Source organism: Argiope bruennichi, chromosome 7, assembly GCF_947563725.1.
Source record: "Argiope bruennichi chromosome 7, qqArgBrue1.1, whole genome shotgun sequence".
In the NCBI taxonomy this organism is placed as follows: Eukaryota; Metazoa; Arthropoda; class Arachnida; order Araneae; family Araneidae; genus Argiope; species Argiope bruennichi.
Genome location: NC_079157.1, coordinates 102,517,324 through 102,539,560, shown reverse-complemented (window position 1 = coordinate 102,539,560; position 22,237 = coordinate 102,517,324). Strand labels below are relative to the sequence as shown.

Below are 22,237 nucleotides of genomic sequence, written 5' to 3'. Positions count from 1 at the left end.
CTTTACAGTGAATTTTACCAATGTGTGAAGGAAAAAATAACGCACTGTCCTACTGATATTTATACGACCATCTTCAATTTATACAACAAGATTTCTGGATTGGAAATTATATCAGTATTTCAATAAGGTAATTTGGTTAAAATCTTTTTTTTTTCCATGAACAAATTAGAACTTATTTGAAGCATAAAGTCGAAATTCAATGCATTAAATTTTAAAGAAAACCTTTCTGCATTCATTTTATGAATTATATTAATTTTTTTTCTGCTAACAAAATAGGCATTACATGTTTAATGAATGAAATTAATGATTTTGTTTAAATATTGTTGTCAATCAATAAGATAAAATGTACTTCCCATCCAAAAAGCAATATATGATTGACTGAGTGAAATTTAAGACAAAAAAAAATGCTTTTTTTTATTTAGAGAATTTTCCCATTACTGTATATAAATGTGACTGTGAGTGTACTCTTATTTCTTCTGTGAAAATTTTTAGTTTTGATAAGAAAGAAATATCCCGTGATGAAACACATCAAAGCTTTACAATATTAAACTTTGTTAGTAAAAGTCTGCTAGTATAGTTGCTTGCTGTGACATATTTAAAGCTGCCCTTACAAAAAAAAAAATTATTCGATCAGTTCTTAAAACTCAACATTGCATTTGCTGAAATTTTTCTTATCTATAAAATATTGTGTTTCAACTTCAGCATAAACATATAAGAAAGCCCTTTCATAAAAATTTTAGTATTTGTCTATTCACACAACCATTTTGGTCAAAGATATTTGATCCGGTTTAAAATGGAAGCTATTTAACAAAGATAAAACTAAATAATGGATATTGTTGCCATAAGGCACTAGTATCACTGAGAAAAATTTGGCATATTTATTTACATTGATATTGAAAATTTGCCAAGTAGACTCGATAAATATCTATTAGGCTGTACATAACTTGATACAATCCTTTTGAAATTTAATGGTATGACTTTTTTATTATGCCATTGATTTTTGTTACCATAAAATTTATTTAATTTTTTTTTTCAGTATGACCTTGGTAAAGATGATAAAAAGTATGAATGCTGTGTCTAAAAACACCATTAATAAAAAGAAAGGGAAAGGTAATTAAAATACTAAAACTATTTCCTGTCTTATCTGCATTTCAAATTCATTCATCTTTATTGGAGAAGACTGACATACTGTTTTATTTCACTTCAGCAGATATATTTTTTTGCATTTAATATTTTTCTTTCTTTTTAGGTATTTTTTATATTGTGGTGGAAATGTTGACAATGAAGAAACATTTCACTAGACTCATTTGTATTTTCAACTTCAGTACATTAATGTTTATAATAAAGCATTCATGATTTGTTGAGCTTGTTTTATAAAAAGGAAAGTAATTTCCGAATCACAGTCCATTCATTGAAAATTTTCTCCCATCCTAATATGTATAAGTGGCTAGCAACTTAAAATTAAAGAATAATAATATAAGAAAGTTCTTACTATAAAATGTCTAACTCTTAATATAAAAATTCAAAACTACATATAGTTATCTCAATTTTTTTCTTTATATTAGTTATGTTTTTAACTAATCAAATATTCTATTCATAAAGAAATTTAATAATTAGGCCTTGGAAATGAATAAGTAGAAATAGCAGATATAATCTTATTTCTAATGTTTTGAAGCAGATTGAGAAAAAATAAAAGTGTGTTTTCCAAATAATAAAAGTATTATTAAAAATATATATATATAATTATTTAATTAATAAAAATTATACGAATTGTCAATTTTTTAAATGTATAAAATACCAAATTAAATCACTCGATGATACCTTCTTTAAGCCTGAAAGTTGTACCAATGGTTGTAATAGGCAGCTCTTTACTATGTTCTCTATCAAAGAGTAAATAATACATCTGTTAAAATAAATCTCCTCGCTCTACCAAAACTTTTTTTTAGGATAAGAAATTTTTTAATTAAATATAATGTAATTAAATACTTCACATCATTTTTCTACTGATGATATAAAATCAATTTCTTAAAATACACACAATTGCTAATAAATTTATCATTTCCCTTCACTAAACTACAGAAATCAGTTACTGGATTTTATCATGAATAGAGACCGCAAATATCACTATTATTTTTCATGACACACAAAAAAAAATCATAGGTCAAAACACAGATCAATCAAAATTAAACTATGATTGGATCAAGCAATTAAAAAAATCATTTGTACATGCAAATAAAATGCTAAGTACACACAAAAAAAAATGTCAAAGGTATTCTTCGAAGGGAGATATGTTCTGTTAAGCTTATTCCAGTTAAGCTGTGTCAAGAGTGTGACTTCCCAATTGCACCTTACAAAAAAATAAATTACTTTAAACTTCATTTTTTTTTTTTTTTTTACTTATTTTATATTTATCTGCTCTATTTTACATTATGTTATTCTATGCTAATTCAGTATTAACATTCTGTAATTATTTCCTCAGATGCTGCGCAGAAAAATGTAAATTTTGTCTTTGAAAATATTTGACGTAATTCCTATCTTGATACTAACTATAATTACTGTTGGGCATATTTTATTTTAAGTCTAGTCATTTATTATGCAGTATTTGCAAATATGTTTTATTACATTTTTTATACAATATTATTCAGAAAAATTTATATACTAATCATCGCTGGATGTAAAAAGAAATTTCTACATTCTAGATAACATAATTATTAAATACAAAAGATTAAATCAAGATCAATCAAAAGATCTTCAAGAAATTTTAGTATATAAATGAAAATTATGAACTACATCCACCTTAATTTGGAAGGTAAAAATTATATACTTTTCAACTTTAGACATTATTACTATGAAAGAACAGCACTTTAAAAATCATTTTTGTGTAATATAATATACAGGAATTAAATTCATAAGTGATGCATGACAAAAACGCTGCATACTATAAAATTTTTTTCCAATTGTTTCCTATAATAAACAGTATTAAGCAAACTATTATCTAAGTTTAAAATATCAGTTTCTTGATAGATACAGAAACATTTTTGAAATAAAAAGTAAAAATATTAAAAACCACTCCCCCACATACTGTGTTTGGTTTAGTTTTATTTGCTTACCATTTTGAAACAACATAGGACTATTCTAAGATAACCTCATGATTTCGCGTCAGATCATGAGAAAGAACACCCGAGTTGGGTGACACCAAATATGCATTATTGGTTTGAATATACAGTCCACACACACTTTTAGTGGATTTGGGAGGAGCACTCTAGTTTCAAAGTTAAAATCTTACTATTAGGCCAACAACAATACTAGCATCATTTTATGTAAAGTTTATCACAAGAGAGCTATTACAAATATTGTAATTTCTAATCCAAAAGCAATATTAATGCAAATGGTAGAATTTAAGGAGTACTAATTAGGTAATTTATCACTGATAGTTGTATGAATAAATAATTGGCTAAAATTGCCACAAATCGCATGTTTATGAGGGGATACTGTTTAACTATAAGAAAAAATAATGAGGATTATTATGGTTACATGAATGGTATATTTACAAACACATTTTATTTCAAATTAAAACAGATTCAAGACTTGCAGGACGGAAAGGGGAGGAAAATAATAGCTTATTAATATAGCTTATGGTATAAAAGCTTATCTTTAAAGTAATAGGTAGGAGGCCGTATTCTGATTTGAAATTTAGATTTTAAATATGTGTACCAAATTTTATCCATCTAGCTTTCTTTGTTCTGTAGTTACCGTGTTATAGTCGGGCAGGCAGAATTGATTTCGTTCAAAATTTCAAATAAATAAATAAATTAGTCAATTTTTTCCTTGTATATTTCATACACGAGAAGGTAAAAAAAGAAGAAAAAAAATTGATTGGATTATCCTTTCATTTTCAATCTGCTGCAGATATCGGAGAACTAATGCAAAAAATTTTCATTGTGACGAAAAGATGCTTTGTATACCAAACCAAAAAAAAATAAAAATCATAAATACTAGTGACGAATACTATTGACACAGAGATGTGATCATTGAGATAAACTACAATACCTTTTTCGATTACCGCTCTTGAATCAGAAATTCAGTTAGTAAAAATGGCCCAATTTGATCTGAAAAAATGATTGAAGAAAAATGCGCCAAAATAAGACTGATGTCACTAAAAATGAACTTTTTTTTTGAAATTTTAAAGCATTATAAAAAGGTTTTTGAGTGTAAATATGCTTCTAAATTATTGAAGGAAAATATCCTATTTCCATTTAACTTACAATTAAAAATCTAAAATATTTTTCTTATTTTTTTTGTATCCCTTTTGAGCACTATATAATACCAACTATCAAGTGCAGCCACTTCATCGCCAACATTTTAGTCTTGATATGGTAGCTGGCGAGATGTCATCATTAAAAATGTGAACAATGGAGCAGATTTTATAATCCTTTTATCATTACAATGTAATAATAATAATTAATTAATTTTACATTGTAATTAATATATTACACATTGCTTTAACAGAAAATTAAATTTCACACATAGTAACGATTAACATATTTTGTAAATAGTGTAGAGAAGACGCAGCAGCAATGCAATGCGCAAATTTAATGAAATAGCTCGCACATAATAAGCACGCGAGAATATAAGTATAATGGCAAAAACTCTTGCTTAGTGAAAAAGCAACTATTCTCACTCAACCTACATATTCGGCCGATGGACCTGACGACCAAGAGGTAGAAGATTTTAAATGGACAGACTGATTGTTGTTTAGAGAGTTTTAAAATGCGAATTATTTGACGTTTATAATCTTTGCGAGAAATTCTTTCGATTACTTTCGAATTCATTTTGTCTTTGCTTTCGTATCGGAGAAATTTAGGTGTGGGGGAGGGTCTCCATATACTTTTTTTTATTCTGTACTGAAATAGATTGCAGGAAATGAAAAAAACCTCGCAAGGGGAACCAAACACTAAAAATCGAATTTACTAATCAACCCAGGCGAAACACTGCAAGGGAAAACCATCTTCATGGCAGGATTCGATAGTTTCACCAAATGGCACAATCGTAACACCGTATCTGAAATTGTATCTGTTCGTCTGTGAATGCGATAATTTAACAAACGTTAGCGATCTCCCCGAAATTTTCTTACGTGCTCCACAGTAAGGATGTGATCTGTCTCCCACCCCCCACCTTGTGGACCTTTAACAAGGTAGTCAATGTCATAAGTACTCAGATTTTTATTCGCAGAGTGCCGCACATGAGAGTATGTTTCGTAGTATAGGAAATAACTACTGGCCCTTGTATGTTAATTGCATACATTAGCGAATAATAGTTACAAAATATCCATCTTTGGTGGAATTTGTATGCGTATTAACCTCATTAATAGCTGGCTTGAGGTTAATACACAAGTGCCTGACAATCAAATATGTATCTTACTTTTTTTTCCACCATTGAAATCAAAATTTGACGTAGAACTAACTACTCATATAATCACATACCAAATTTCATTTATTTCCTTGCATTTTCGAACTATCACATTTACATTTATGCAAAAGTACCGACCCATTATCGCATTTGCATGCATGCAGACCGACATACGGTCATCCTCTTACGAATTCAGTTTTAAACTTGAGATACGAATCTAGCTTTTAGATGCTAAAATTCAATCCAGATTTAAACCATCTAGCTCTATACGATTTGTTATCATCCTATTCACTTATGTCAGAAGATAGACTTCCTCAGAATGGATTTTGTCTAAAATTTTACAGATTCTACAAATTTAATGTTATGTTCCTATACCAAATTTCATTCATGAAGCTGAAAACATTTTTGAGCAATCGTGTTCATTAACAGACATAATAGAACGCCGCTTCATGTCCCTGCAGTTATAACTTACTGGTTATTTAAACAGTGTAATGTGCATAAAGTGGGAGAAACATCGGAAGATTCTCCTATCTATCGCTGTGACGATCGCCCAAATGACCTGACGACTGACTAAAATTTGGTAAGAGGATTTTAATATTAGGTAAACACAACCGAAAGCAATAAGCTGGCTGAAATTCAAATGAGAAGTGGCAATGACTGTGTAAGTAGACTATCAATGGGAAATTGAAAACCTATGCTATATACATAAATACAGTCTATTACATATTACACGCTATATACATAAATACAGACAGTCTATTTGTGATAACAAAATTCAGAAATAATAATAACAGATACATTAAAAAAAAAAAAAGAACAGACAGAGCAAAAAATAGACAAAAATATGTTTTTCGAAATCAGGGAGATCTGAAAAAAGAAATTCATCAAAATCTTGAATTTGAATTTTTTTGACAATGACAACACTTTCTATTTATATACTTCGGATATGAAAAAGTAAAAATTAAAAAGACAAGCCTAATAAATTTTAGTAAGTTGTCTTTACATTAAGATTGTATCAAACTTTGGATAAGACCCGCCAAAAAAGGAAATCATGTATGTAATGATATTTTAATTCTAATTTCAATTTAATTAATATCCAAGATTTAATCTTAATTTAGCCCATAGTAGCTTCATTCTAAAAATATTCTGTTATTTCGTGATCTAATTCCACTTTCGGTTTAATTAATTCCTTTGTAAAAATAATGCGCCATTACTACTACGTATCAAATGAAAGTGATCCTTTCGGTGCCCTTGAAAAGGTGTCAAAGGTCACCACGTGTATTGAATTGGCACGTGGCCGGAAATCCTATGTTATATAAGACTAGTGATCATTTGTTTCGGCCCCTTCCTTCCTACTTCTGCTTTTGTGTCGCACTGCGTCTGCTTGTAAATAAATTGCTTCCCGAGATGGATATTAAAGAGAGAATAAAACGAAAGTAAAAATACAACGTCTCGTCTATGTCTGTCTTCAAACCTGCACTCAGCTTCAACCAAAATAATATTACTTATAACTGATATATATCAGTTATAAGTAACTGATATATATAACTCAAAACGAAAACAATCATTCAAAAATGCAGCCAACTAAAAAGATGGAAAATGACATATTGGTTTTATCACTCGAATTGTATATATGTAATGATATCTCTTAATTTAATTTAACATCTTGTTCATTTCCTATTTTTTTTTATCTTAAATTAGCTCATGTAACTAACTTGTATCCAAATCTAACTTTATTTCATTATTGCCAACACGCGCTCTAAAAAATTCCTTCTTTTCCCCACGCCATGAGAGAAAGGATAAAAATCTCTGGATCTTATGCAAGCGGTTCAAAGATATCTAAGATTCCCTTTCCTAAGTCGACACGTGTTAACGAAATCCCTATATGAATCTCGTAATAAAACAATTTAAGGGGGAAACTAGTATATCACTTTGCTCTTGTATCGCGATGCGAACAGACGCCTTTTTACTATCGCTTCTTCTTGCACCAATTATGCCTCCAGGAATGAAATGAATCTAAGTTAAAATTTCAAAAGTTTCTTCTTTTCGACCGCGCATCTGCAAAATTATGTTTACATACATGTATTAAATTTTGAACTTAATCTTTTAAAGGACTATTTGTTTGTCAGTCGGAGTCAGCGTGAAAACATTTGCTCCAAAACACAAACCCGATATATAAAATCTGATGCTGACTTAACACAAAAAATGATAAACTGCTGTCAAATTTTAAACGCAATATATCAACGGAAAGAGGTCTGAAGTGCAAACTGGATTCTTTCCAATAAATTGTGAAGAATACAAAAAAGCCTGTATTTTGTGAATAAGTCAGAATATTGAGAAGGTGATCTTTCATTTGACAAAATATGAAAAAAGTATGGAAAGATTTTTGACTCGATTAACAGATCATATAAATTCCTTTAAAAGTCCTTTTTAGAAACGTATTGTATTTTATTTGTTCGTATGAGAAATACACAAAGGAAAAGTATTGTATATTTTGTCCGTCTCTACTTTTAAATGCATATAAAAACTGATAGCTAAAAAACGCAAGAAATTGGTTAAATAAAATTTAGTGCATAGTTTTAACATCTAATGTGTAGATTTTTATCACATCTGTCAAAGGGTTGGTTGTCTGTCGGTCTGTGCATTCTCACGCATTTAAACGTGATAACAAAAACGCAACGACTCAGATAAACAAAATTAGGTATATAATCTAGATACTCATTCACATTGTTGCTTTCTGCCAAATTTTGGGGACAATCGCTTGGTAAATAGACGTCCAAAACGCGGTGTACGTCCTAATCTTAAAAGCACAAATCGTTAATGTATGGGGTCTGAACATAAAAATCCTACCACTCACGGCATTCAAAGTTCAAGGTCCACAATTTTACACGGGGGGGGGGGCAGCCAGCTAATATGCGAGGAAGTTTCAGAGAGAACAATGATTTAACATTAATCGTTGTTCTAAATTTTTTATTCTAACATAACGTTCATGGTGCTATTTTAAAAACAATGTTTTGTAATAGATATAAAATATGCTTAGGTGTTTGTTTCCCCAAAATTACAATTTTTCTCCATGTATTCTTAGAATTCACAATGTTCTTGAAACTACAATAATATTGGTCACTAAATTTGCAATTACAAAATTTGGTATTACCGATAACTACCCATTACAGAAAATTTCATAACAATGTAAAAACCTTAACATTTCGGTGCAATTATGGTATTAAATGATCGAACATCCTGATACAGTTTAAGATATTAATAACTATTTCCGGCCTCTGTTCCTCCTTCCTCTAAAAAGGAAGTAAATTAGTAAATGATTAAGCTAACATGAATCCTTATTATTTTAAAATAGAACTCTATGAGATTATACTCTGAAACAAATACATCACTCAGAAATATCGTAGCATGCTGATGTTTTAAGCTTGATTCATCTATTACGTATTTTATTTTTTAAATTTACGCTTCACTGCAACGAAGCCATGGCATGCATAAAAAAATGTATTTTATTTACTCGCAACCGGCCTTGATTATAAATGCTGGAATTAAAATTATTTTAGTAAAATATACTTAAATCATTTTTTAATTTGTTGCTAATTTTTTTAATTTACATTTTATTGAATTTTTAAGAAACTCTTTCTTATTGAGGACCTACTACTTAAATAATAATTGGGTGCCAAACTTAAGAGATTTAAATTCGGTAAACCTCAGCATTTCGAACAATATTTTCATGCATGCCATAATTTACAGATATTATGACAAATTATAAAAAGCATTAATCTGTACTAATAATAAAGATGGATCTGTGTCTCTCTCTGTGTGTCTGTGTGCGTGTGTTAGACACTCCACAGGGCAGCCCTAGTGCTACCAAACATGTACTTTGGAGGGCGGAAATGAGCACATCGGAGTGATTTCTCATAAATTCGTATTTCAATCAAAACTCAAGCGAAATTCTAGCGTTCTTCTTCGATAACTTCCGAACGTATTATATTGCATCCACTTAGTTCCAAAATGGTAAAATCTAGTTTAGAGTGCCTCTTACCTCGTCAAGGATGCCAAGTCACCAATCAAAATGGGAGGCCAGATAAAAAAATCTTGTGAAACAATTACAGTTAGCTATTATTTTTGTTTAAATTATGAGCTGTATTGATCCCTATTGTTTTATATAAAACTTCTTTTTGAACTTTTATGGATCACTAATGCTGAAAATCCTTTCGATTCTGAAATAAAGAAATTTTGCAAACCCACTGTGCAGTTGGAGTTGGATTTTAATGTCATAAAAGCCAAACATGGCCATGCTGCGCCAAAATATGGTGAATATATAAAAATATGGTAACGTAAAATTGCGTTGAAAAATTCTAAATTGCAACTAATTCATTTAAAAAAATGGTTAGGTATTTAAAAGCAAACGGCGCACGATAAATACACTCATATATGATATAAAAAAACCAATCGACTGCAAAAAAAAAAAAAAAAAAAAAAAAAAAAGGAGTGAGGATTTTCTCCCACTAGATCGTTAAGAGATAAATTCATTGTATTAAAAGCTAATGGATGTTAAAAATTAAAAACTGGACATTCGGTTAAAATGTGTACAACTGAACAGGTTATTCGGCACATACTACAAATGGGTGAGGTTTCACCAAAAAGTAAATGCTTATGCGTAAAACGTGTAAGCCTAATACGAAGACGAGTAAGTATAGCGTCCTTTCTGTGGCACTAGACCATTTGCTAAGTGTAGGTTTTAAGGAATGCAATGATTATTTTCCTAGGAATCCCATTGTTGCTGCCACATTTTGTAAATATGCTTCTTTATGTAGCATGTAACACCAGATGAAAGGACTAATCTGTTGAGTAAGGTTGATGCAGATTTAGCGGCAGAATCTGCCAACTCATTACCTTTAATACCCGCGTGACTGGGAACCCAACAAAACATTATGTCAAATCATTCGCTTTTTAAATCCCCCTAAAAGATGAAAAATATCACAAATAATCGGATTATTCAAGAAATCGGTCTGTCGTAATTGTTGCAAAACACTCATGCTGTCAGTGTATATGCAGAAACAACGGGTTCTTTCGTTCAGTGTGCGTTGTAAAGCACAAAAGATAACTATAAGCTCAGCAGTAAATGCAGAGGATGCATCATTAAGCTTATAAGCAAACGCGGTATATCCAAAAGCAATACCACATCCGACAAAGTTAGTTGACTTAGAGTCATCTGTAAATACAGGTGCATATTGCGAGTATAGACTTCGATGAAACTTAAAAATTTGGAAATAAACAATCGGCGCAGTGGAAGTTTTATGAAACAAGGAAAATGGATTAATATATTCAATGGATGGAATATTCCAAGGCTGCGATTTAGACAATAAAATCATAGTATGCATGATGCTTTAAAAAAAAATCAGCGGCTTCGCTAGAAGCGGGAGTTGAAACCTAGTAGCACATCGAACAAAAAAATTCTGAGAATAACAGAAACAGTACATAATAATAATAATAAAGAACAATAACTCTTAGTAGTGTGCTATTATAAGCGGATGTTTTTCAGAAGAATTTGTAAGTAATCAATGCATTTAGTTCATTCAATGAATCGCTCATCTCGAGAGGAAGCGCATTAGTTATTTCCATAAAGAAATGACGAATTATCTTCTAATATCTCCGGCGAACCACATGGTCGCCATTAATAAAGAGAAGTTTTTAAAAAACATGACTATTTCAGATCTTTATCTCTAAAGTTTAACTATCGTTTAAAACACTTTTTGTTGATTCCCACGAATTTCTTATTTGTGTTGTGACTTATGGCACTTTACAAGCCCGCTGACAATTATCTATCATTGATTTAAGTCGAGTGAACGTCTCTTGTTTTTTCAGTAGCGCCTTCTAGAGCCAAGAGTACGACTTAGCTACACACACGTCACAACCCTTTTTACGGGCGGACTTCATTCATGCATTTCATTCACTCATCCACAGATCGTAATTTAGACCTGAATCAGAGAACGACCACCTCTGAACACGTACCTTCAGTGGTATTACTCTTAACTTTGTGACCATGACAGATTTATACGCGCACCAGCCACCATACACACACGGAGAGTCTTCGGCCGACGGGATTCGAACTCGCACCCAAGGGATGCGAATTCAACGCCTTACCAACCAGGTTATCCCGGCCCAGATTTCCTATCTTTGCGATGTATTAAAATTCTCAGATTTACGTTTATAAAATCGTATATCCAAACAGTTCGAGTAGATTTTTTAAAAAAATGCAGGGAATTATAGTATTTAGTTCTCTGGTTAGTAATGGAAATAAAAAAAAATGAAAGGAAGAAAGATAATTATGGATTAACCGCAAGCCATTGGCGAACTTTTGGCTTAACCACATGTGATTGGCGAACATAGCCAATAGGCTACTATGACATTTTGGCGATAATCTCCAATAGCAATAAAAATGACATCTTTGGCGATTAATCCCTGACAGGTGGTTAATGTACAAGTTATTGAGTTTTAGTGTAGATTTGGGTGCCCCTTGGATTGGCGACAAATTTCAGCGATGAAGCACTACTTCTGGTTTCCATAAAGTTTTGTTTTCATTGACGTTACTATTGGGTTACCGGCCGAAAATCCTCTTGGCGTCAAAAAAATTGCCAAAAAAAAAAAATCACGGGGCACCCAATTGTAAATTTTTACCATTTATTGTTTCAGAATAGAAGATTCGGATTTCGGAAAAAAGTTATTTGTTGAGCTAAGCACTTCTTGCACTTTCCTGTAATTTGCTTCGTAATGTTACTGTTTTTCCAGTTGAACTTAATAACCAAAAACAGATTGTTATATCCTATATTTCAGAATATGGATCAAAGTCATAAAATAAAAACTGTTATATATTCAAAATGCGAGAACATGGAAAAAATGGTAAAAAGCTGCAGAAGCTGCATTTTGGATTAGAAACAGACTGTCAATTTAATGATTTACTCTTCAGGGAAACCATACTTAAGGTGACCATCATAAGTGGCACTGAAAATTTCAGTGCATCCAATGGCTAGATCAATCATTCCAAGAAAATGCATAACAAGTTAGAAAATTTTTTGCAGCGAGCGGAATGTTGTTGGTATAAAAATGTGGAAAATTGGATAAATGCAATATTATACAGCAATTGAAAACAGGAATATATTCAATTTAGCTTAAACTTATTTTTGAATATGTTATCCAATAAAACGTTAAAAGTTGAAAATCCCATGATGAAAAATACAGCAAAATGAGAAAGTGACTTTCGGAATCAATGGCGATTATTCTAAAAAGTTTCAATCCTTTAAAATACCACTCTTTAAGTAAAAAATTTACACTTACTTCAATTTCTTCAGGCCATAAGCACTGAAGAGAGTTGAGAATCCGTTTCCAGAATAAAAATTATTGAAGGAATTTTCACAACTAAAGAAAAGAAATCCACTGTATTAGATACAAACAGAATGGCATATATTATTACTGATGGCAGCGAAATTGCTTCTCCACTATACAAAAATAAACGAGCTGTTGCCATTCAAACTAAATCAAATCAACAATTATTTATAAAATAACATTAAAAAACATTTCAAAACGTATTCATTAAAAAAAATTTATTTATCTATCATTCAAAAGAGGTCGATATCCAATTGAACATATAATTTCTTCATGTATTTCATCCATCTATTCTAACAATACATCGAAAGCATCCTGACTGAGATTTAAGGAAAGTTTTAACATCATTCGACATTCATTGCTGGAAGGAAGAGTCAGTTGTTGTTGTTGTTGTGAAGTCTAAAGAGCCTTTTAGCTTCAAACGATTGGCCATTGCTACCAACTTTGATGCAATAAAAATCTATTATCACCTAAGATCTTTTATTGACAAGGGGTGGCTGCTCTTAATAAGGAGGTGGGGGAGGAAGATGCTTCTTTTTGTTGGCCGTTGTCTTGCACTCCCAATGACAAAAACTTCAAAAACATGCAGTTAGAATTTCTCCCGGATAATTGCACCAGCAAGCTACAGTCGGTGGTTTTAGTGTCTAGTTCGTTATGAGGTTTAGTAACAAAAGGGCCATTTTCCGACCAAACTGCGACAAGGTCGGTGCAGTTTGGCGGCGATACACTCGTATGAGTAATTTGATAAAGAATTATGTTCAGCGAATTTATGCCCGATGAATATAGGAGTGGATTGGTTTGGTTTAATTATATTAATGGCACGGTTTGAAGTTAAACGGGGTTTATTTTGGGAACATATCTTATAATCTTGAAGCATGGTCAGATGACGGAGATTGGCGTCACCTAACTAATATTCCCACTCCAAATTTCTGCATCACAACACTGAAAGAATATTTGACACACAATATCAGATTTATGCGTACTTACACTTCGGATCTTTCAATGGGATTGGGTCTTGAAATTGGAATCCTCGTATCCAAAGAAGATATCTAACTACTAGACTATATGTGCCACTGTGGCCCATATAATTTTAAGAAAGAATCTTTGATCGTTAAAAATTTGAATTCTGGATGAATTCTACTTCATTGCAAAATCCTGATAGGCTAAGAAGCAGACTATCTTTCAAATTGCATTTTGAAAGTAAGATTTCTCAAGACTCGCATTAATTCTTAGTTGTCAGAAGATGAAAAAAGAAGTTTTCTGTTACATGTGAAATATTTCGGTCAAATTACACTATTTAAGATTTTCTACGGGTGCATGAGGCTCCGGTAATAGCATGTGAAAGAGGAATTCGTGATCGAGTTCTCCATCAGTTGAAAACAAAGTAAGCATTATTGCTGTAACAAGTACAGCAATGGACGTTTCATGGAATTATTTTCCATCTATGGAGAGGCGAAAAATAATTTCAATAATCCTTATGAATTTGAAAGGCAAGCAAATGACATAAGGAACAAGCGGGCGTTGTCTTCCGAAAAGTTTCTGCATAATTTCTGATTAAGATCTTATGTCGCTACCCCTGTATAAAATTATGGACCATAGATAAGGCTGCAAATATCTTGCTTGATATTAACGAACAACAATTACGGAATATAGATCTTTGGCGTGAATCTAACAACTTTACTGAATCTATCGTGCGAATATATATTTTTGATGCTTTTTTGTCTACCGAATGAAACTAGATACTTCATGTGATTGTTATAGTCACATGATAACATAACGAATTTCGTTGATTTACGTCTTTGCAATTACATGCAATCAAAGTACAGACCGACAGTCGGGCAACCCTTTGACAGATTTAATTCAAAATTTGAAAAGATTTATATTTTAGATGCTAAACCCGCGTACAAAATGTCCTCTACCTGGCCCTTTGCGTTTTAGAATTCAGTTGTAATCGAACAGCTAGCCTTCATAATAATGGATTCTGTTCAAAATTTGATAGAAATTTACAAAACTGGTCATGAGTCCATATATCAAATATATATATTGTTCAAACCTGTAATTTTGCTTCCCGGCACTAATAGTCTCATCGTGGGGAAAACCGTTGTACGATCTGTCCTGTGCGTGCTGAACGGGTGCCGCGTCGATGACCTCAGAGCTTGGCGACTTTGGCAACAAAATGGATAATACTGGAAAGTTCGAGAATTTTCACAATCCATCCAGTAGGAACCGAGATACACCCTGATTGGTCTGGAAGATTCTACCCTCGGTTGCCGGAACTAAAAAAAAGGCCGTCACTCTCAAGCTGCGGGGAAGTCGTGTGAGTGAGTAGTCGGAGTCGCCGACAAGTAACGAGTCTTCGAGAGGATAGCGAAGCGACGGCGAATCACCAGCGTTGTGTGGAGGGAGTATTGAACTGCTGTGTGCAGAATCTTGTCGTCGTATATGTTGTGTAGTAGCCAGTTATGTGAAGTAGCAAGTCGGCAGCTAAAGCGAGAATTTCAGCCGTTTGGAGAGACCGTAGGGCGAAGCTCCGAGGATCCCCTCTCCTGCTGGATTTTGTCTGGTCGTTTCGTGTGCTTGGTCGATTACTACTTGTGGGCTACTGTTTACTGTAGTGTACTGTCCTGTGTTCGTCTCTGTAAATATTTGTCGTCTGTGTGCTGTCCTGTCTTCGTGTAAATACACGTCATTGCTTTACTACTGTCGCCTGCTGATTGTGTTCTCCACACCCTATCAGTACCACTAATTAAACGAACCCGGAAATCCTCGTCGTCTGTGTGCTGTCCTGTCTTCGTGTAAATAAACGTCATTGTTTTCTACTGAGGCCTGCTGATTGTGTGTTCTCTTCACCATACACCCGCTACCAAAGCGGACCCGTTAATCAGGAGAAAATCCGTAACAATATATGTAAATGCCATAATTCAAAAAAGCTCAAAGCATTTTTGAAGTTTAATTATAATAACGTCCCCTTTTAAAGAATCACTAAGAATATTTTCGGATGGACCGCGTCATTTTGAACCGTGAAGACGACACATCAGCTAGTATCCCACCCTCCAAACTTCCACACCACACCAGCGGGAGGATGTTTGGCTCCGATGGATTTCACATGCACCAGACCCGCTTACACGACATTTCCTCGGTGGAATCGGGTCTCGTGTCTGAAAAGCTCCGGTTTCTAAGTCCAAACCTTACCATCAGACCACCACGGCTCTCAAAGCATTTTTGAATAACCGTATTCAGATATAATTTCAAAAATGTGTTTTTCCTACTCTGGAGGGTCTGAAATGTAGTGATTCATCGAAACTTCGTGACCAAATCTTTTGTATTTTCCGCGTAAAAGAACATAAAAAGTATTGTACAGTTGATGGCATTTAATTCGTTGTAAGGAACTAATCATGAAATTTCATATAACATTTGCAAATTTTACTTCATTTAGCAAGGCAATACAGTTTCCATAATCACAAGTGCTTTACTTTTTACAGAGTTGGTTTGGAAATTATAAATATGAATGATACCGAAAATGAAATTTGCAAAGATCCACGATGAAACATCACCAGCATTTCTAAAAAACATTTTTATAATTATTAATTCTATAAAGTAAAATTTATCAAACCTTATATTTAAAAATTAGCTTCCGAATTTTAGTATTCCTGATTTGAACTTATTAGAAATCCTACATCCACCAAGGAATTTCAGAGACTTGAATTGGCGAGGATAAAAAAAACCCACCGGAGTGGTCTCCCCAAAATTTTCTCGCATACTCTCTAATAAGCGTGCTATCCCAGAGAATGCCTTTTACGGCATTGGCGTACTATATTTACGAAATATTAACCTTCGGTGTGAAGTTAGCATCTTTTACTGAATCCATCGTGTCATTCTTGGCGAATTATTTGGCTATTAATCCTTGGCATGCGTTAACAGTATCCAAAAATCGAATATGTGTTTTAGGTGCGTTTTTTCCACCCAAGTGAAACAAAAATATGACACAGAACTGCACTTGCAGTCACACAATCCCATACTAAATTTGATATGTTTTAAGTCATTGGGGTTTTGAAATATCGTGTTTACTTGTTTCTGAAAGTACAGACCAACAGACAGTAAGCTCTTAGTTGGATTTGGCTCAAAATTTGATGTTTACACTATAGATGTTAAATCTACGTACCGAATTTTATAATGAGTTTTGAATCACTGTTTAAAATCGGACGTGAACAAAGAAATGTATCGCATATGCATATCACAGCTTTTGATATTCGCGCATACGCAGCTTCAAGTTTTTGCACATGCGTGGATAAGTGCAAAGCACGTATACTTTTGTTTTACGCATGTGCCCCCCCCCTTTTTTTTTTATTTTGATACGACTTCAATAAACTAAAATCTCCTCCAATAAATGTCCCACAAAATGGTACAAATATCTCCAATATCAATTAAGTATTTCTTCAGTTTTTCTCTTTCATACAGACGCTTTCAGGAGATTTCATTTTATACTATGTAGAGATTAGTTAGAAATCTAAAAATTTGGTATAAAGACCGTGTACTAAATTTCATTCATCTAGATCAAAGCGTTTTTGAGTTACCTTTGTCAAAAGTCAGACAGTTTCTAAAAATGTGTTTTTCGAACTCGGGAAGATATAAAACGTAGAGATTCGTCATAATCTCGAGTTCGATTTTTTTTCACGATTAGGTTTAAAGGATGTGAACTTAAGAAATATTTCATGAAATTTCGCCTCATGTTTTGTTTGATTTATAACATTTTTGAACTCCTTCCCAATATTCTCTATATAAGAAATTGTTGTAATTTACGTAAAAGTAACAGTTGAAAAAACTTCATAAAAATTTACCAATTTCAAAAATCAGTCAAAAAAGATTTGATTAATTTTAAAAAAGTTTAATATTTCCTTTCAATTGAAATCTAATTTAGGGTGCTTCTTCAGCTTAGTAAACTTCGTCAATCAAAATGGTTGACCCAACAAACAATATTGTAAAACAATTGTTGTCAACCATCGTGATTTTTTACTTTGGTGAGATGAAGGGCGCATAAACTAGATTTCAATCGTGCTTTTTTTTATTTTTTATTTCTAAGATATATAATTATGTATTCAATAGTAGCAACTAATGGGCACTCGGAGCATATGATTTCCCCCCCCCCAATCGTTGCCTTTAGTTTCATGTTTCATTCATTATTTAAAGCAACACTAAGGCTTATTTGGATAGACCTAATAATTTTGAAACCCGGTCAGATGACGAGGACGACACATAAGCTGCCCCCCCCTCCAAACTTCCGCACCACATCTGCGGGAGGACGTTTGGCTTCGACGGAATTAAGAGTGCACTAGACCCGCTTACACGACGGTTCTTCATGGGAATCAGATCTCGAACCTGAAATCCTCCGATTCCGAGACCTTACCACTAGGCCATTGTAGCCCTTCCCAAACCGTCGTCATCGGTTTACCAAGTGTACCAACCCAAAAACGGTTTTAATTTTCTTAGTTCCTTTATAAGAACTGGATTTAAAAAGGTAAATAAACGCATAAAAGATTTTGTCTCCATATCACATAAGGCATCTCAATTCGTCTCACTCTTGGTGCTATACCATTATATTATATATATAATAATTTAGCATTACGCGACAGAATAGAACAAACCTTTAACTTCGATTTATTTAACTATGAGAGCCATTTTATGTACAAAAAGCGATGATAAAACTGACGTCCGTTCACATCGCGATTCAAGAGAAATTTTCCCCTTCGAATATGTGTTGATTTAGGCAAGTAAATTTAAGGTATTTTTAAAATAATATTGTAAGCATTAAGGATATTTCTTCACTCGGAGCATGAGAAAATGCAGAGACTGGCAGTTTTAAAGAGTGCATGTAAAATGAATTTAATAAAAATGTTGGAATTGGATCAGGAAATGAGATCATTTTGAAATTAAATTAATTAAGGTAAAAATTTTGAAATTGAGATTTAAATTAGATTAAGAGATATCATTGCATAAGCATATATATTCTTAACTCTCAGGTTATTTGTTTTGGTATTTTACTTCTATGCACAGAGAAGAAAATTGTAGATAACGAAGAAACATTTCATAAGATTCAATAGTAATATAAACTTAAATTGTTTATAATAATGATTTGTTATAAACAATTTAATATAAGAATAGTGATTTTATGATGTTGAATTTTAATATTAATCCAAGAAAAACGGCTAACACATAAATCATTCACAGGAAAAAAGCACAAAATTTTATTTAAAAGACTTCATTTGAAAAGGTTTCATTTCTTTTTCTTAAGAACCTACCCTCTCTTCTCCAAAGAAAATTTTTAAATGTCTGTTTGAATAAATGTTACAAGTTGCTGTCAGCTAATGCCAAAAATAAATTGGTTTTATAATTTAAATAATAGTATAAAAATATTTTTTTTTTCAGCTTCTCAAAATGACAAAGCATTCTAGTAACAAACTTGAGAATATTTCTTTTAAATTGTATAATTAAGTAAATACAAGCTAGAAATTTATACTGAGAAGTAGTTCAGGGATCATAAAAGGCAACTGCAAGCGTAAAAGCTGGGAAGCATTCAAAAAATTTCAACTCTTATATAATCTTTTTATATGTTACTAGAAAATAATGATTTTTGTGTGAATGATAAAAGAAATTAATGCATGATTTTTTTATCCAACTTACTAAAAATTTACAAGATGTTCATGTGCAAGAGGAGAAAGGGTGAAACATACAACCAATATATGTTGTACGATGAACCTAACTAATGTAAAAAATCAAGACAAGCTTAATACAGCCTAAAAAACAAGATGCAGAATATGTCTATTTTATTTTTATTCCAATCATTGATTCGATTTTTGCAAGTAATTTAATTCTATTTTTGCAATATTTTCAGACAATCCATGTCATCTTATCCTACAAAGTTTTGAATCTTTTTTCCCCAGAGATCTGATAAAAAACATATAATTTCAATTATTAATTTACTCAGTACAATTTTTAATAAATTTGAAAATTCCTAAACTAATTAATATCTTGGTACTAACTATAATTGGACATAAAAGATATTTTATTTATTTCATCACAAACCTATTCTCATATTATGCAACATATATATTTACATTTTAAAAATTTAAAGTAAAAATCTGAAAATAACTTGGTTTTTATATGCAAGTGCAAACTGATTTAAGATGTTTCAATATTAGACAGAAAAATTTCTGTAAAATTCATAGTTGAATAAAAAGAGAAAAGACAAAATTTTTATTAAACACAGCTCATCTCAAAAGATTGTAGCATGTAAATGGCAAATATGAATTAATATCCACATTTAACTTCGATATCAATTAAGAATTGTATATTTAACTGCCAACAGAGTTTTTTAACAAATAAAATTATACATAAAGATCAGCATTTTTTAAGTTATTGTTGCCTTATTTAATGTGTAAGAATTAAATTAAAAAATGATGATTGATGAAAAAGCTACATAACAATAAGATTTTATTAAATTTTCAACTTGTTTCCAAAAAGATTCTCACCAGTAACTTGCCAGATACGGTAGAGGCCAAAACAGAAAGAAAAAGAAATTACTGTTTTATACCGCCTTGCAATAGCTTTCGATTTCTTATTTTCTGGCTATCATATTCAAATGTACTTTAACCTTATTTCTAAAGAAATCACTCAAGGATAAAATAAAGAATATGGATTTAAAATGTTTAATCACTAAAATGTGAAGGGTTTTTTTTATCAATGTGCGAAGCATTTTCAAATTCTTTCAGAAATATTAATGGCTACTGTAATTTGAGAAATAATTATTCATGTTTTTTTGTTAAATAAACTAGTAAACGTAGCCTTCATAACTTATTTTCTATTTAGAATTGATAACCTTGTACTTTAAATCAGAATTTTTCTAAAATGATGTCCACAGACCTAGATTAGTATATCATTTTATGCAGTAAGGATCTTTATAACCATTATTTTTTAGACTTCATAACAATTTTATACAAATTAATATAACTCTATTTTCAGAAAACTTGTAGACTGATAATAAGCTAATTATCCAAATTCTAAAAGCACTATTCAAATCCAATTATTTGTACTGTTATTAAATAAATCACATAAATTCAGGATTACAAAAAACTTTAATTATGTTATTGTACTATTTGTTACAAATTGCACATTTAATTTTTAAATCACAGGGAAATTCACATAATACACACAAGCACTTAAGGTTACATGATCCTGTTTCCAGGACAGAAGTTTTTGACTTCTGATTAACAGGAAATACTGTAGAAAGTTATTTTGTACATTAAGCAATATTGAGAAAAAGGTATAGACATTCATTTTACATCATAAAATTAAGACTACTGTCAAAGTAAAAGTATTTCTTAAAATTAAAAATATCGACATTAAAATTTATAAGCAGAAATTAAATGCAATAAAAATTTCTTATGGAAAGAATTCTGTTTAAAGAAAAAACTTCTGTTATTGTGAACAGTGCAAAAGTCATAAAACAAATAATAACAATTATTTAGTGGCAGAGCCACTATATTAATTAGTGGAATATTTTGTAAAAAGAGCTAGCTATAACAAATATTCTAATTTCTTTGTATCCAAACATAATATTAATGGAAATGAAAGAAATATCTAAAGAGAGACTAATTAATTAATTTGCTTGTGTAAAGATTTATTGAGATAAATGAATCTTATAATATTTAAGGGGTATAATAGAATCAATGCAAATCAAACAGTTCTGATAGTACAATCATTTTATAAAAAAATACATGGTAGTTCAAATCAAATCATAGTTAAAATGATTTAAACAAATTGTTTTAAATCAAAACAAATTATTCAAGACTTACAGTGAGAGTAAGGATGCCCCAATAAAAATTTGTCTTTAAAACAATGAAAAGTTATTCATATTATCACGATATTATTTAACAGATGAGAAAGAAAGAATGGCATTACACTTACTAAAGAATATTTTATATGTGAAGAATGTTAGAAACCTGTATTTATATATACATTTTACAAGATAATTAATAAGAAATCATAGATATAATAGATATTTTTCCCAATTCAGAGGGAATAAGACCTCATTATTTGATATAAAGATATATCATCTTACAACAATATAAATCATTAATTAGAGGGCTGACTGAAAATACTAAAAAACTAAAAAATGCAGAAACATTAAAAGAGCAAAATATAATTAATTGGTTCCTTTTCTTTGATATTCAGGAGAAGCAAGAAGGATAATTTATCCTTTTTAATTAGCAATAGAATAGATACAATAATATGTAAACTATTAGCCATATAACTTATTTCAAATAATGACGCATTGAACAAAAAAATTAATAAAAATTAAGATAAATGGCTAACAACTTTTAGATAGTCAAATTTAAAAAAAAAAAAAAAAAAGCTTTTGGTTTAAAGATGAAGAAAAGACATTACA

At 31.3% G+C, this 22,237-nt stretch overlaps 1 protein-coding gene across 1 annotated transcript in view; it reads left to right on the top strand.

Moving 5' to 3' along the window:
• Nucleotides 1–1,325, top strand: part of LOC129975502 (uncharacterized) — a 122,713-nt gene extending 121,388 nt beyond the window's left edge. The window contains exons 80-82 of the mRNA XM_056088564.1: nucleotides 9–127; nucleotides 1,037–1,110; nucleotides 1,250–1,325. Coding sequence (XP_055944539.1) covers nucleotides 9–126 — 118 coding nt within the window. The 3' untranslated portion in view covers nucleotide 127; nucleotides 1,037–1,110; nucleotides 1,250–1,325. The remainder of the gene's footprint in view (nucleotides 1–8; nucleotides 128–1,036; nucleotides 1,111–1,249) is intronic.
• The last annotated feature ends 20,912 nt before the right edge of the window (nucleotides 1,326–22,237 follow it).